The sequence below is a fragment of the Synchiropus splendidus genome, chromosome 10 (genome assembly GCF_027744825.2).
Source record: "Synchiropus splendidus isolate RoL2022-P1 chromosome 10, RoL_Sspl_1.0, whole genome shotgun sequence".
In the NCBI taxonomy this organism is placed as follows: Eukaryota; Metazoa; Chordata; class Actinopteri; order Syngnathiformes; family Callionymidae; genus Synchiropus; species Synchiropus splendidus.
In genome coordinates, this window is record NC_071343.1 from 2,142,337 (window position 1) to 2,160,180 (window position 17,844).

The 17,844-nt window shown below is 48.9% G+C and overlaps 1 protein-coding gene across 3 annotated transcripts in view; it reads left to right on the forward strand.

The window, feature by feature from the left end:
• Window positions 1–17,844, forward strand: part of LOC128765710 (glypican-6-like) — a 93,030-nt gene that overhangs the window by 45,475 nt on the left and 29,711 nt on the right. For all 3 annotated transcript variants that reach the window (XM_053876699.1, XM_053876700.1, XM_053876701.1), the window contains 2 exons: window positions 15,830–15,960; window positions 17,642–17,785. In XM_053876699.1, the coding sequence (XP_053732674.1) occupies window positions 15,830–15,960; window positions 17,642–17,785 (275 nt within the window). The remainder of the gene's footprint in view (window positions 1–15,829; window positions 15,961–17,641; window positions 17,786–17,844) is intronic.

The following is a 17,844-nucleotide window of genomic DNA, read 5'->3' on the forward strand; positions in this document are numbered from 1 at the left end:
TTATCGTATACCCTGATACCGTGGACGTCTTGTTCTCACCTTAGTCTCTGTTTGTGGCAGCTGACTAAGGTGAGAACAAGTGTCTTCAGTGTGACATGAGGTGGGACTTTGAGTGTCCTTTACAACGGCCATATTGGGAAGATGAATTCTGTGAAATGGACTGGTGTGGATGGCGGCCATATTGACTGAAAGAGAACAAACCCTCTCCTCCACTGAACCATCCTGAGTGAGACTCACTTGTACAGGCTACTCTGTGGTCTCCTCCTCATCCCCACATGGTCCTGGGCTGCAGCAGATGCTCATCACTTCTTCACTTGTGTAGCAGTGTAGTGACCCATTCACGCTTTTCCGTGGGTCTGTTGATCAAGATCCTTTTTCTAAAGTGCTAAGACGATGATCTGTCGCCTGCAGAGAGAGCCGCGACATGTTTTGCACACCAAACTCTTTTTACTTTGAGTAAATATTTTGATATTTACTGTGTTGCCGCGGAGACTCCTTCACATTCAGCGCAGACAGACTTATTTTTAACGTGCTCGGCCACATAAATCAGCGAGCTTGGCTGATGAATCACCGTATACAAATGTGTTGCTCTCCTCGGTGACAGTCAACCATTAGCTCTCCGGGCTGTTAGTCATCTCACTGTTATTTATACGTTTCAGTCGATTTAGGAGCAGCTTGTACCCGTTCTCTTGACAGCAGCGAGCGGCTTTAGCTGGAGGCTGGGCTGCGACCCACAGAGACAGGAGCCGGAGATGTTCGTCTTGATTCCTGTGGCGTCCTTTCAGCCCAACATCATGTGCCTGCTCGGCTGACCAGAGCACAGACAAGATATCGGAGCTGTGAAAGCTAATCCAAGCAAAGAGTGGGAAATCCTTTAAAGCTGGAGGCTATGCCCCCCGATAGCAACGATTTTTTTTTTCCCCACTAACACCTTCTCAGAGCTCAACTGCACTTGCAGGAAATGACACCCACTCATTAAATGAATTCCTCCAGGTGAGAGGAGTGAAAATAACACGGCGTTTGACATTGACCACGGATTCCTACTTGATCCTGGATGAGAGTTCTGGTCGGTGCCCTTTAAAGAGCCTGTAACATCGGTATTGTTTTAGCCTAGTATTCAGATACTAAAAATACATAATAGTATAATATAATAATAATATAATAATAACATAATAATGACATGTTGAACAGAGGGTGGTCAGTTGTGGACGGAGCTTGTAGGTTTCATGGGAAATATGGTTCATGCTTTTATTTGAATTTGCAAAATTAATGCGGGAATAACAAACCTGGTCCTTTTCGCTGGTTCAGAACAGCATCTCAGTTAGCTGAACGAAGGTCAGGGATGGAGCCACTCTGCCACGGCCGGCACTGTGTGATCTTCCAGCTTGGCTGGCGGCTTTCTAGCGATGTCATCTGGGAGGAGCTCAGAGCAGAGCCACAGCTGTTCCAGCTGGAGACGTTTTCAAAAACGTTTTTTTGCCGTTCCATCACAGCGTGGTGTTGAGATCTAAATTGACATGATGGTGCCTCGACTACCGTGACTAACACTGTACAGGTAAACCAGGAGCAGGCTCCAGGATCTACAGAGCAGCATATGCAGATATTGCTTCATGTGCTGGAAAATGTCGTAAAAAAGATCATTTGAAATGGTTGTGATGGTGTACTTAAGTGCTCGTATCGATACTCTCATGAGCAAGTACTCAACTGTCCTGTCCTTGTTCTTGTTCTCAATCACAAAACGTGGTGTCGCGACATCTCGAGCATCGAAAATCTAATGTTTTCCTGGGTATCACCATCGATGGATACAAGAAACACCAGGTGGCCTCGGGTCCGAGGACATGGATGAGGTCAGTGAGGGCATGAGGGGGACATGAGGGGGGCCATCGGAGGCGGAGCCCGAGCTGCATCCACATTCTTAGTTTTACACATCCAAACCACAGGATACAGCTGCCAATGAAATGCCCCACAACCAACAGGTTTAACCCACAAACAAGAAAAAAGGAAGGCATCGTTTCTGTCGTTGCTTTTAGGAAACCATTTAAAATGTACAAAAAAAAACGAGGCCCAATTACCAAGCGAAAGGAATCAAGTCATTAAGAAAACGGTGTGCGCTGCGGAGGGTTTCTCAGGCTCCCGCAGGAAACCGTAACAGCCTGTAAACAGCAGCGCGGAGATCATAAATAATGCGGCAGCACGGAGAAACGCGGGGCTGATTCTGCGCCGCAGTGTGGTGGAGATGGGACGGTGACTCCGCACCCAAGACTGGCTGAGGCGGGGAGTCATGTGACTGAGTCCCAAATGACCTCAAAGGAAGCAGCATCAGCCTCCACCACAGAAGGAACCATTCACTTGGAGCAAACACCGTTGGCAACAAGACATCAAATCAGTGATGCGTCGAGAGTAAACGCTGCGCTTCCCACAAGGCTTTGCAAGTGAATCCCGATGATGTCGGACGCCTGGATCTCAGGTGCTGCAGGAGACGTGACAGCTGTTCATCATCTCCCTCGTTCTGCTAATGAATGTAATTAAAATCTAATCCGCCACTCGGCCGCGCGCACGCACGCACACGCCCGCACACGCCCGCACACAGACACAGTTTTGGAAACAGGCGTGCTCTAACAGGGGTTCTGATCCTAACAGCCTTTGAAAGGACCGGGTCTGAAAACACACCTTCGTAGGGTCTGTACTGACTCGCCACGATAATGAATGCACTGACGGGGACTTGGCGGAATTGACAGGTCAGCCGGGATTAGCGCTCCGCTGGGATCAGGTGGATTAAAGAGGAGCTACTGAGCAAAAGCCCATTTAATCTACTGTATGATTTATTCACTAGCTTCTGTGTCGCGTTAATGAAAACATGCCGATTACAGTCATGTTGCTGTAACTCCAGCAAATGAACGATAATGGGATTCAGTGCAAGCAGCGCGCTCCGTTCAACACGCAGCAAACGTTCACACATCTGGCTGATTTGGAAGTTGGGTTTCATAAGTCTCCCACTCCTGGAGGTCGCGTCTCTCGTGATGAACACCGTCGACAACACTGGGATCCGACGGAGAAGCTGCTCCCGCCGCTCATTTCCCAACACCTGGAGTGAGATCGGAAGCTAACCTGACGAAACCACTGGACCAAGATGGGTCGACCCGCCGTCATGCTGCATTTGAATGTGTTCTCACTGCCAAAAATCCCCGGTCGTGTCCTCCACTGAGATGCTGCTGAGCCCTGGAGCACCAGCGAGAGGTTGTCGCCACAGGCAGATGCCCAACTGAGCCATGTCTCAGTCATTCAACCAGTGGTCTCCAAGAAGCAAACTTTGATGGTCTCCGAGTGTCAATAAAGTCGTGAAGGGAGACGATCACTCCATTGCTGTCATGAAAGTGTGAGGTCAAGTTAGAGGCGCATCAGGTTTGAAGACACATGAGGTGAAACACCTGACTCTCGCAGTAGTATCTGTCATGTCACTGAGCATAGTTTTGATGCCGTTTCTTCTAAGGTTCACGATACGATCTGTTTTGTTGTTTAAGTAACATTTTGCTTTTGCTTTTAATGCACCCCTGTCAGGGAACATAGAAGCACCGCTGACAACACGCGAACGAACCGACCACCCCTGGATCAGAGGCCGACAGATGAACGTGTGTGAAACTTCGGGTCGTCTCTGTGGCAGGTCAAAGACAAAGGGCTGGTTAGGACCCGGGTGGGCTACTTCTGGTGCGTCTGAGACAAGTTCGTTCCAGGACTCGCGCCTCAGACTCTAGCGAAGTGACACTTAGCTTCCTGAAGCGTCTTCAGTGACAGAACGAAATCTGATCTCCGTGGTGAGTCGCTCGCTCTTTGAGGCAGATCTTGAGGAAACCAACAAGAACACATCCTCGGGTCACATGACGGCCTGCGTTTTAGGAAACAACGCTTTAGAAAAAAAAACATCATCCGATCAGCGTTTCATCTTGCTTCACTGCCTCCAAACACCAGCACGAGTGTGCAACATGTCGCCGCCAGCAGGTTTGGACGAGCCAGTGACTCGTGCTGAGCGTGTCTCTTGGATACAGACGGAGATCCACTCGCTCATGGCTCCGTCTTTAAGCTATGGAAAATGAAAATAAACCCATCTGGAGATGGCCACAGAAGTGATGTCGCCGGCCTGTGGAGTGGCTGCTGGGAAACATGCTGCAGATCTGAAGCCTTCACTTAGCCCGTCCTGCCTCGCCTGGAGTGCCGCCGTGTTCGGCTATTGATAATGAGGCGGCGAGACAAGGGGACGTGGACTTGATTAGAGCGCAACAGCTGGAGCGGAGAAACAGCCAGAAGCTGAAGCTGGATATTAAAACAATATATTCTACGCTCACCTTCTGCGGCCGGCCCATGAACTCTGGCTGTGGAGTGTAGAGCTCAGGAGGCAGGCGGCAGGAGACAGAGAGGAGCACTGCCTCTGGATGCCACCAGCGCTGACAGGAAACATGGAGACGTCTGTGGTGGAAAAGATGTCGTGGCTTTAACTGATGGCTGTGACCGGAGGAGCAAGACAGTGCTCGGCTCTGTGGTTGGTCTGTGGCTGGCGGCTTTCTAGCGATGTCATCTGGGAGAAGCTCAGAGTAGAGCCACAGCTGTTCCAGGGGTGTCTGGAGAGATTGGGTCTGTTTAGTGCTCCATTCAGGACTATTAGCTGCTACCTTTTTCTCGCGGTCTGAACCCTGTGGCTCTTCTATGGATTTTTACCAGCTAAAGAGCGGCATGCTGCCAACATATTGAGCCTTGTCGCATCAAACTGTTGACATCACAGGTGTTTTATTGACTTTAAGGTGCTCAAAATCTGCCGTTTTTGCAGCTCCAACGCTTCAGCACAAACAGCGCATTTTGACTGCTTTAATGTCAATAAAAGATGTGAGGAGTTGATGATTCAAGTTCAGAACATTGCCCAGTTTGTTTCATGCTGGACCCCGTTTTCAAAACTAGTTTAGAAGTGATCCTCGTGCGTTTTGAAGCACCACTGGCCTTTCTACGGTGCGACAGCACCACTGCACCCGAGGGTTATAGAGCGCTGTGGCTCATATTTGACAACAAGAACTGTTTTCCTTCTTAAACCTAGTGGGTGCGGATAATATTCTGGTGCGCTCTCATTTACGATAAGACAGGAATTTCTTGGTCAGGAAAGGTCTGGGCTTCTTAACTTTGACTGCTGCCCCTGTGACTCCCTATCTGAAGGAGATATTTAAATTTACTCCCAAAATCACCTTAAAAAGGAAAAGGTTTTTTTAAGTGACAAAATCCATCTTGAAAATCCGTTCAAAAGTCAGAGTCAGTCTCTTGCCTTTAAGTCACATGACATGCAGTACATGGCTGTGTTGTGGCCCCTCCACTCCCCCAAACCTGCAGCTCCTTGTAGATTCCCTGCTCCTCGTGGGTCTTTTGTCACCGCCAAATTAGTGTCAGGTAGCCATCTGTTTTAATGCTCGCCTCTATTTTTACTCAGTCCCGTTGAAGTGCCTCATTATTATTTATTCCGACTTCATTGTTCAGCTCCTCGCCGCCTCCATTGTCATGCGAACTGTCGTCTGCTGCGTGAGGCCGTCCTCGGTGTCTGGACTCACAATGAAACAAGTGGTTTCTCTTCATACGCCCCACAAGTTTGCACAGTTTTCCTGTTGATAACGGAGTGATTCAGCCGTGTGTTATGCAAATGAGAATTCTAACCAAATCTGAGACGTCCTTTAGATGCACATGGTCCAAAAGCTAACAGGTGAATTTGGTTGGATTCTGATTCTCTCAACAAGTCCTCTCCCTCCGTCGTCCGTCATGAACCCCAATGTCTGTTCTCCGTCTCCAACATTCTCAGTCCAACCCTGTGTTCTATCCACAAGCCACCTGACTTCCCGAACTGTGTCTGTCTTCGTCCCTTCATGTGTCCAACCTTTAGTTTTCACTGTCGCTGAAAATAAAATACATGTTTCTTTCTTCCCGAAATTCTTCAAATGAAATGTGACTGAATTATTTTATCAAAACTAAGTCACTGTCAAGTCTTGAAGTGTGTCAAAACCTAAGCAGCATTTCATATCTATGTCATAAATAAATCATGTAACATAAAAATGTATCATGTAGCTTTAAATTAACTTTAATTTACTTACAAAATAGAAAACAGTATTCATCGCAGAAGCTGCAGGCCTTAGGGGGTCATATCCTGGGCTGAATACGGCCCCGAGCCACGCTTTGGACTCACCTGGCCCCTGGAGACCAGATGACTAATCTGTGTCTGGATTATGAGTCTTGCTCTTTATTAAAGACCTGTGGATTAACATGACAAGGCGGGGTGAGGTCCTCTGGAGCGCCCCCTAGCCATCTATTCTGACCTCCTCTCTGTGTTTTCAGTTCAGTTTTTCTGTGCACAATGACGGCTGATATTAACAACTATTCTGGAATCGCGACTCTGCTTTGAAAAACGCACACCAAAGTCGCAACTTCCTGCAGAGAAGAATTGACATAAACTTCGCAAACGTTTCGATGACAAACATCGTATTTTGTGGAAATAAATGCTACGCGTGTGGTAGACATCGCCTTGAAATCCTTTACTTCAATTTCCTCTGGCTCATTAAAACATAAAATAAAAGATTGTATATGCCGGATGTGGCGTCATCACTCCGGGCAGGTAGGACTCATGTGGTATCTACAACAGCAGCGGCGTAGCGACACGTAAATCTGGCTTTAATATGGTGGCCCCGATAATCTCAACACAGCACGTCAAAAAAAAAGAAAAATCCTGGTGCCAGTAACCATCCTGTCCCTCAGTTTTGCCTTCAAACGTTGTCCCTGGTGTTGGGAAGAGGGGAGCCAGTGGGTGAGGACATACGGCGCCTCTCAGCTGTGTAGCTGATGAAGATGAAGCCATCAGTCATCGCAGCAACAGGCGGGATCACTGCTGGGGCTGTTACGGGGCGCGTGCAGAATAAACATGCGAGGCAAACAAACCACGTTTTCCATACACAACCGAGTAATTATCATAATAGCACAAATGAAACAATGAAAATGTCAATACGTCCAAAGTAAAACGCGCCTCTGCCCTCCATACTGTAATAACACAGTCACGGTTTTCTCCGTGGCGATGATCATTGTGCTGGGTTGCTGTGGGACTTTAATGTCATCAGATCACAGTGGGATGGTGGGGTGGGGGGTGAGTGGGAGGGTCTCATTGTGTTGGTGACAACGTGATGAAAGGATGGTAAACATTCCATTAGGGCTGCAGTGATGTAAATCGATGTCAAACCAGGGATTTGTTTTGCCTCTGTTGTTCTGTAAACACCAGCAGGTGACTGAGGCTGAAAACAAGCCTCTGCTTTCATTGGTTGAAGCTTCATATCGTCGATTGAAGACGGAACTTTACGCTGCGTTTCTGCTCATAAAAGCTCCCTCAGTGATATTTAATGTCCCTTCTCTCTGCCCATCATTTCTCAAGTGTTTGTCCCAGCAGGCCAGGGAAGCACACAGGTCCGTGAAATCCACTCAAACATCTGAAGAATTAACCATCTGAGAATCGGAGAAAGCAGCAGTTTTCAGACATCTCAGAGAGGAAGTATAAAAACATGGATTTCCAAGTGGCTTCTGTGCTGAGCAGCAGCAAAGCTCTGCATTCATCTTGGTGTCGGTACATGCCCTCAGTATTCAGCACGTTGTGTTCTTTCACGCTGCGATTCCACAACCAACCTAAAGCTGCGACGTCATTGCCCGACGCCGCCTGTGATGGAGGCCCTGGAAGGAGGTGTTCTGAGGAGCGCGGACAATAGATCGCCTGGAGAATGAAGCGGCTGGAGACGCTGGCGTCAGAGCGGATCTAATGGGAAACTTGTTGCTCTGGTGGCTTCAGCGCTCGCACCTGATCAATGAAGAATTGTTCATTGAAATGGTTTCATCTTGTCGAACTTGAGGCCCCAGAGCTACAGCCAGCTACATGTGGCCCACAACACAACACAACACAGCTCTCAGCACTGCAAGTCCCATAGTGCACCGCAACAGATGATTCCAATATGTGGTGTTCTTACTTCCTGGGCAGTTTTGCTAGATGATCCAGAGCTTTGCTTTCTCTTGCACGTGCTGTTGGAAAGAAGCTCAAACTTGGTGTCAGTCGTACCTAAAAGTGTGGCCCCTCTGGGACATTGATTGTGGTTGTGAGGCCATTTTTAGACCTCGTCCCCATGAAAACAGATGTCCTCCTATCAAAACTTTTCCTGAATGTTTTCAAAAAGTGCTCAGTTTCAGGAATAGTCAGCATCCACATGAACGATGGAGGGTTGGCCCAAGGTAGGCCAGTGTGGCGTTTGCACATTAACAACCGTGCAAACCACGGAGCAGCAAAAACGACCAAAACTGCAGTGGAGACATTGCTGTGGACCGACGGCAATGCTGCGCTCTTTTCACACTGGACTCCGAATGGACTTGTGTAGAACATAGGCAGGACTATGACTCTGGTTCTTAGAACGTTTGCTGGTATAGATACAAAACACAGATGTGGTAAAGTGCTTTCCAGTACGTGGATGTGACCAACACCGTCTTTGTTTGTCGGTCAGAATGGTTCCTCTGTGGCCCATCACTTCATTACGACAGATGAACTACAGGGTCATTAACAGGGTTCTCCCAAGAGCGTTGCACATCCTCAACAGTCCTCCTTAAAAGGCGGAGTCCTCCTCAACTAATGGGGAGGGAGCGCTAACATTGCCAGTCACGCTTCACTACTGGTTAACAAAACAGCAGAAAACTCCCTTTTTCTCAGTGTAGAGCAGAGGTGTTAAAGTGAACTCTGAGTTACGTCAACGCCAGGCGTTAGCTAGCGACTACTTTCAAGTCGACCTGGGTTGACACCGATGTCTTCCTTCTCGATCACAAGTTGAGGTCGCCGGTTGTTTGCGGTGTTTCATGTACGGAGCAACAGAGCGCCTCCTATAGAGAGAAAGGAGCACCATCCCATGTCGAACCCTAACTCCATCCTCTGTCTGTCTTCAACGTGTCGTGCAGCTGTCAGGGTTTGCCCTGGGTCTTGTGGGTCTGATGCGTCAACATGTGACCTGGAAGGCCGACTTCGCCGTCAACATAGGACGCACTTGAAATGAGTCGCTGTCGTGCACCTTAGGAGGTGGGACAGGTCGTCGTGTCAAAACAAAAATGACAAAGATGGAGGTGTCCCTCTGTTCCATCCAACTCGCACCGGCCTAGCTTTAACAGTAACAAGAGCAAAGGCTTGTGTGTCCACTAGTTGGTTCCCATCTAGAGCTGGGGAACACTGCAACCTGAAGACTTCATTGACTTCATTTCCACGGTGAAGCCAGCTTGACACTTGCTCTGAGGCGCGTTTGAAAGTGTCACCCTCGATGTTCTGAAGCCAGAGAGAGTGACAGCCACACGCGTTTCACTTTCCTCCATGATTCCATTTTCTAGTGTTTCATACAGCCGCATTAGCAGGTTGACTGAACCGCAGATGAGCTATGCTTTAGAGAATCCAAATTACGGCCCAGCCATTTTTCATCCCGCCGAGCTCTTCACAGGCAAAGAGCGCAGATCGGCCGGCTCACTCTCCTTATTTGTCCTTGTCTGCCGGAGGTTGCCGCTGGCTGACATCGCCTGAATTTAAGTGGACATCAATCTCGATAAATGGCCGCAGCGCCGGGTAATATTACGCGCCGAGATTATTTTTTAGATGTTTAGCAAGACGGCACAAATATGAACGCTTCGTATTATAAGCGGAAACATTAAAATCCCATCTAAAACCAATTACAGGCTTCTGTTGCTGCTAAATGCATATAAGATTCTGACTTCGGTCTAACTCAGTAATGCCCGGGAATTGTGGTCACGATAACAGACTTGGTTTTAGCATTCAAGTAGAGCGTAATAGAGAGGAAAAGATCAGATGTGTCACACTGGTTTAGATGCAGAAAAACAGCATGAACGCCTCCAAGCGTCAGTGATTTGAGGAGGTTTTAAAAATGGTTGGGTGGAGGGAAGGGCTCGCTGGGGATGAAGGGTCGCGCCAGAATCTAAATGTGAGGCCACACGCTTGGGTGAATCAGCGGCAGCTGGATAATGCGAGGAGGTGAGGTTCCTGATGGAGGGGTGGAAGACGTCTGAATTAAGACCTGGGCTCACTCAAGTCTTGGGGAGTGACCAGAGTATTGTGGCTCCGAGCTGTTGAAACCACGCTGGGCTCATGGACTGTCTATCCTGAACGACATTGCAACTCAAGAGGAGACACTTGCTCGACCTGCTGGGGGGTCTCTTCTCCTCCACTGACAGCAGATCAGGAGGGGGTTGAGCGATCGGAACGCGTGGTCTGTCTTCCTTAAGGGGAGGAGGCCTCGAGGCAGCAATATGAGTCACACTGGGCAACAGGAAATTCCGCTAGGGTGGGATTTTCCCAGCACGTAGGGCCCCTACACCGCTAAAGCTATGGAGACAGCTTTGGGCATGCCTCTTGGACCCTCCCCAGCGAGGTTCTCTGGGCATGCCCAGCTCAGTGGAGGCCCTGGGGCAGACCCGGGACATGACTCTTGCTTGACCTCGGACCACCGTGGTGTTCCCACCTGAGGAACCAGAGGAGTTTTCTGGAGGGCTCTGAACAACGTCCTCTGCAGCGCTCCCTGCTGGTGTGATGTTAGTTTCTTGGTTGAGCAAGCTACTTTCGGGTCGGAGATCTGAATCTGGCAGCCAAATGTAAATCAAACAGAATCAGAGTTCTGTGCGAGTAATTCATCAAAACGAAGGCAGGCCAGCGTTTTCATTATGATGACAGGAACCAGGAAGTGGCAACGACGCCAAAGATGCAGAGGAAATGCGCGCAGGCAGTCGGGTCACGGCGGACTGAACTTCATAAATGAGAGTCATTAATTCAGCAACGCAGGTGGAGACGTCCGGATGCTGCTCACGAGCCCCTGGTCCACTGGGATCCAACCTTCCTCGTAACGGACTGAACCTGGTCAATGTCTGTTCTGGTTTCTTTCTCCGCTCCATTATCATTATCCCAGTCCTCCGTGACCGCTGTGACGTCACCACTGCGGGGCTCGGAAATTTCCCCTGTTGCTTCCTCTGACCTCATTCCTGTGTTTTATTTGTTCACTGCTTCATCAGCTCGCGTGGTTCTGGCGTTCTGGGAGACCTGCAGGGGGCGAGTGCTGCGCGGGAAGCCGAGTGGGTCCCGACTGACGGAGGCTCCGCCCTGTATTGCTGTTGCACTTGGTTTAAGTTCGTAACTAACCTGGTTTCTGAAATCGTCTTCCTCGGTCAGTGTTGCTTCTCTTATTTATTAGGGCTGAAACCAAAGAACTGTGGTTCGATGCGCGGTGTTGGTGTAACTGGAATCAATGCGGGGTAATTCAGTGCATCACTTTAAGAGCACAGAATGCTGACAGGCAGAGGGTTTGGTTGGAGGACGACGCCCTGAAATTCAGCCATCCTCTCCGGGACTCAGAGAAAGGCCTTTCTTGTCGATTGGAGTTGGTCAATATTGGGGCCACAAGTGACAGCACCGTCTTGAGATTTCTCTTTCTTGTCCTTCGGCATGTCCTGTCCACTGCTGCCAAACAACATCAACATCCTTCACCGCTTCATCTCCTCATCCGTGAACTTCTTTAAGTGTCTTCCTCTTTTTCTTTTACTCTGTACACTTCCTCTTGAGATTTTATCTCGAATTAAGTTCTTTGGCTGGAGTCCATCTTGGAATCCAGTGAAGTACGGACCTTGGCGCTAAATTTCATTTGCTAACAGCAATGCAGCCAATACGTTCTGATCAAAGTAAGGGCTCCTGTAAAGAATCTCCCTGTGGTGATTCTTTGTCTCGCTTTTGACTTTTCAAAAATGAATATAATCGTGGGCGGAGTCAGTCTGTTTTGTGGTTGCACATGAACAAACGAAACCGCAAGTCACGTATAGTGACGCGAGTGACGTAACGCAAGCTTTACAGGGTGATCTTCAAAAAAGGTTCTTTGATCTCCAGACTATCTTATTTTGAGTTTGTTTTCAGTATCTGGTCAATATTTTCAGATTCAGAACAGCTGTGTTTGAAGTCCAGATTTTCGGAGAATCAGAGAAAAGTCTAGCGAAAATGTTCCGCTATGCCATGAGTGTTAAGCATGGATCTGTCGTCACGGTTCCGCTGGGTGGACCCTGGATGTGTTCCCGCGATCACATCTCTAACAAGGCGAGGAGTGGTGCCTCAGTCGAAAACAGCCTCCTTCCAGACGATCTGTGGTGTTTCTCTTCTTACCAAAACCACGTTGACTGATGTGGTTTGGCGATCTCACAGGTGTATAACAAAGTGTTCAGCCGTCCGCCGCGGTCATGGCCAGAAGAGCCCCTCACAAGCCGCCTCCTCGACATGAGTGGGGAGGAAATGAAGCCGCAGCAGAGCTAATGTGTCTTGGCTGTTTGCTTCTGCCATTAGTGAGCGCGGGCCCTGAAGGAGAGAACGCTGGACCAGTCTGCCGCCAAAATACAGCCTGTGTTCCGTCGTGACTGGAGGTTCTTCCTCGTCTTTTCAACTGAGCGAAGAAAGTGTCTGTCATTTCAGGTGTCTGTCGTCGGTGGTCGCTGCAGACAGCTGATCAATGAGTTGATCTCTGATCAGATTTTGGCTGGACATCTTTGCGCCTCGCCTTGTTGACAGTGTTTGACGTGTTGGCTGGGTTGAGGTCCCGGATACAAGCTGCTGAAATTAGTTTTGTCCGTCAGGTGGTGAGGAGCTCTGTCACTCGGGAGAGGCTTGTAGCAGAGCCATTGCTTCTCCGTGTTGAAAGGTGGTTCTGGCATCTCATGGGAGACGCCCCCTGGTGGCTTCCTTTGGTGGTGTTTCAGGCACGGCCAGCTGGGAGGAGACCAGGGGTGGTGGTCGACCCAGGACCAGGTGGAGGGGTTAGATGTTGGACAGGACACTCTTCCCTTTGTTGACTTTCTCTGGTGTCACACGTCAGCGAGCCACATGCTCCACCGTGTCCCACAACATGAACAATACAACATGGATGTTCAACAGTAGGTTTGGATTTCTCCTGAACAAACAACAGTGGGCTAGCATCCAGGCTAACGTTAGCATCCTCACACCTCTGACACATCTATCACCGCAACATAGGCTCTGCCCATTTCTTCTCCGTTGGTTCACCAAACCAAGTGAGATGATCAGCGCCGATGCAAGAGGTTGCAGAAACGTTGGAGCTGTCATTTCCAAAACGTTGTCTCCAACACTGGACATGCAGGAAACAAAACACAGCACGGCAGCCAATGACACGCTGTCTTTACACGTGATGATTGATTCTTGTATTGAGGTGGGCGTGTCCAGGGGGCGGTCCTTGACACGTCAGTCTGGTGCCACTGTTAGAGATACCCCTCGACACTGCGGAGTTTGTGGCCTGTAAGCGTGTCAGAGCGTAGCGTCTTTCCTGGAACATCACTTGGGATGGGAGCATTTTGAAACAGCTGAGACAAATGGGTTTAACATGTTTGACTTCATACCTCTCCACGTCTCCATGACTCGTCTCCATGACTCGAAGATTGTTCGAGTCCCCACCTGCCTCTGCCGACCAGGCAGTGCTCCTGCCGGTGGTCATAATGTCACAGATCTGCTCCACACTTTGCGAACATGAGCAGCGTTTTCCGCTCAGCTCTGCTGACAGAATTCCGAGACGTGTCTATTCACGGCTCGCGATGTTGATCGAAACCCCCAAATCCCATTTAAGAGCCGACGCTCCTTCATAACGCACCTCACCTCCCGAGTCTGTCAAGTGGAATGGTCTCCGGAGAGTAATAAGAGGTGAACCCGCCACCAAATCCGCCGCTGCGGTGGAACACGTATCACGTTTCCTTCAAGCGCAGTCGGCGGCGCGAGTTGACAGTGATGGAAACAAGGCGGCTCCGAGGAGGTGGCCATGCCAAGTGCCTCTTGTTGAACACGGCCTTCTGGCTTGTGTCCACACAATGACATGAAGGAGCCATTGACCTGACGCTGCTCTCTGCCGGCGGTGGATGTAAATAAGTGCTTGGCTTTCAAAAGTTCCATTACATCAGTGACTCATCGCCGCTGCCTGACTCACGCCGCAGAACTGCGTTCTGCTGATTTGACTGAGTTGATCTACATAAAAATGAGAGTGGCCCCAGGAAGCGGCGGCGCTGGTGAGACATCAGGGGTCATAATTGACCCACAATACTGTGAGGCTATGGTGCGGTCTGAGAGGCGGTGATCAAAAAGATGTCAGAATCCTCCCTCCGCTCTGAAACGCTGATGCTCACATGGTGAGGCCTCATCGCTCCCGCCGTCATCAGGCGCGGCGTGTGCCTGTCAAATGCTCCTCTCAGTACTTCCATGGATTGGAATTGTACCAGTGGCTTTTAGCATGACTGGGGAACAACAGGCTGGTAGCAACGGCTGAGCTATATTTTAAACCGGGGGTGATGCCTGGGGCGGCGCATGTGACCTCGGAACATACACATCCACTCATGGTTTTCTTTTCTGTTCCAGCCTTCATAAACTTCTTCTTTATTCTGAGTTGATCTAGATCACTTTCTTTGGGAGACAGTGTGCAGATGCAGAGGTGTACTCATTCCTGGGGGGGCAACAGGAAATGACTGAGGAGCACTGGTTTGGTCCAGGAATACTGGTCTCATCATCACTGGAAAATATTTAAAAGTTTATTTTTGTGCTCAAAAAAGGAAATCTTTCCCTGACTGGCGATGTTGTGATTATTTTATTATTTTTTGTAATTGATGGAAGTTTCTATGGCTTGAGAGTTGACATTTATTGTTTTGGATTTTGTGACTCATTTGGTGAATCTATATTTTCACTCTTTTTTATTATTACTACCTTGTTTTCTATTATGTATTAATATTTATTTTTAATGAAAAGATAACTGGATTTTTTTTATTATTATTTTTTAATTCCTACATGATGAAATTTCTCTTCAGAAGACGGAGGTTCTGCATGTAAGAGGTATAGCACAACAAAGGAAAATACAATATCTGTTCTAAAACATACATACATTAAATTTAAAAACATTCTGTGTTTCAAATACTGTATTACATTTTAAATATTCCTATTTCAGCATGTCTTGAAAACCAATTTATTGAAATGCAAAACTAAAATAATTCAAGAAAAAGCATAGCTTTAAGTCCTGATTTTCTGACTTTATTTGTTGATTTATTTTATTCATGTTTTTGGTTTGTTTTTCTGTTTTTCTGATCTAAAATTATTTAAATATTTCCTGCATTTAGCTTTTTTTAAAAAATGCAGTATTTAATTCTGTGTGAGAGTAAAAATGTAATGTAAAATAACTAGTATTGTGAGTCTTATATTTTCTTTTTCCTCCAGTTTGTTTGTTTGTTTGATGGAGGTTCAGTCTGTCTGTATATGTCTGGACCTTATCTTGTGAGGACATTTTGCTTTGTGCGGTTTTGATGGTGAAAGCGTCTAAATAACTTGCTGGTGACCTCAGGGTTCCAGTTTAGTGGAGGTCCTGGTTCGGGTTAGTCATGTGTTTTGGATGGTGAGGTTCAGGAGGAGGGGCTGGGAGATCCATGAAGGTCAATGACCTGTCCTCTCGAAGCATGACCGTGCCTGCCTGCGTGTGTGTGTGTGTGTGTGTGTGTGTGTGTGTGTGTGTGTGTGTGTGTCAGAATATCCATTCAAGAGTGACGCTGACTTGTTTCGGCCTCGTCTGGACTGAGGTGACCAGCAGAGCTAATGCTAATGTGTGCCAGTGGATCCCAGCTCTTCCGAGCGCTGAACCTCTCATCCCCGACTGGCGTGGGACCGGTGGCTGCTGTTCCACCTGCTCTCCGGCCCGCACCAGCTCACTCCCTCTCCGTCTCCTGCTGCTGACAGATGCCATGCTGCTGGTGGCGCAGAGGCTGGAGGGACCTTTCAACATCGAGTCTGTCATGGACCCCATTGATGTCAAGATTTCTGAGGCCATCATGAATATGCAAGACAACAGCGGCGAGGTTTCCTACAGGGTACGTCCATTAATTCCTTCTTCTGAGAGCAGCTTTCACTCCGCTGCTTGTCATTGGCTGCGTGCTAATCGCTGGCTTTTAAGTCCTGCCTGATCCCACATGTTTATGAATCATGAACACTTCAAGGACAAAGCTCTTTTTGAAACCTACTTTTATTCCGACATGTTTTTCTCTTTTTGATTGATTGACAGGTTGCCTTTGTCATGTCCGTCTTATGTTGTCTCCTGTCGGGTCGTGGGGGCAGCAGCCACAGTGCAGCGGTTCACATTCCTCGGAAACATCTCCAGTGTGTCAGACATGTTGCTAGGCAGACGCTCGGGACACGTAGCATTTCTCTCTGTGACCATGAGTGAGAGCAGGAATACACTAGTCACCACCATCTTCCCCTCACTCATCAACTAGATGCTTGACTAACCTCTTTGCGGAGTTTCCAGTCCAGGGAGGTTCGTCTCAGGTTCCTGTTCCACAGGCCCCGTCTTGTCCCCACTGAGAGACAGGGCAGAGACGTGGACAGTGATGCCGTGACATGGCATTGTTTAATTCAAAGTCTCACTAGAAAGTTACCAGCATTCTAGCGTCTCAGTCCCCAACAAACCTTCACCTCGGGTGAGCGGAGGAAAGTCAGCGAGCGTTTGGCGTCTCTTCAAACACAAATAAATGCAAGTGGAGCTGGGCTTCCATTGTTTGGTTAGCATTCAGGCTAACGTTAACATTGACCTACCTACGTATCACCGCAACATAGCGGCAAAGCTGGCTTTGGCTCCGCCCATTTCTTCACTGTTGGCTCACCAAGTGAAGTAAGATTATCCGCACCAATGCTAGAGGTTGCAGAAACGGCGGAGCTGGTATTTCCTAAACAACTCCGACCCTCAATATACAGGACAACAAAACACACCACGGCAGCCAGTGACACTTGGTGTATGTCACGTCATGAAGTCAACTCCCAGTTCTTGGGGACATCACTGACTTCTCAGCTCATGGCGGAGAATAGCCGCATGGTTTCCCCAGTAAAAACACCTGAAGGGGAAATGGCATCACATGCTACGTAAAGCTCCTGGTCGTGTGTCGTGACGGAAACTCCCGAGTCGCATCTGGAGCTGGTCTTTCCCTCCTGTGGGACCAGAGCAGGTCCGTGGTCCACCTGCCCCCTCACACTGACATGGACCCTGTGATCACTGACGACTCGCGCCTGCAAGGCCTTGGGACTTGTCCCAGTGATGCGGGCTGCAGACGGACTGAGGTGTGAGACACGCCACACTCTCATTAAGTCCAACTTTAGTCCCTATATTTGCCAATTACATGTTCCCCTCCGAGTTCAACTTACGCCACTTCATGTGTTTCCTGACTTTTACTGCTTCACCCACAGAAGCCTCGTCGGAGGAAGTGTAGGTCGTCGTGGAGATTTTTTTCCGCCGACACAGTGTCAGCTGTGACTTTGCGTAAAGTGCCCCGTCGTCTTTCCCGACACACCAGATGCTGTTTTGTTTATGGTTTTAAGTGTATGTGGTGTTCCGTCATTTGAAATAGCTGCCGACCACAGCGGCGCTGAATCACCCACGGCCGTGGTTTCCACCGCCTGATGCCCGGCGCTGCGCCCTCCTCCAGCAAAACATCATGTTTTCCCAAATCTCCGGGTCCAAAGTCATTTCTGTCCCTGACAATTGGCTTTGTGTAATTGCAGGTTTTCCAAGGCTGCGGGCAGCCGAAGCCCTCAGGAATGAGGAGGTCGACCCGCGGCGTTCCGGACGTGTTCAACGCCCGCTTCAGGCCGTACAGCCCAGAGGAGCGGCCCACCACGGCCGCTGGCACCAGCCTGGACCGACTGGTGAGACAAGCGTCCCAGGCGTAAACATCGTCCGTCTTCCTGCCGCCGCGCCGCGGATT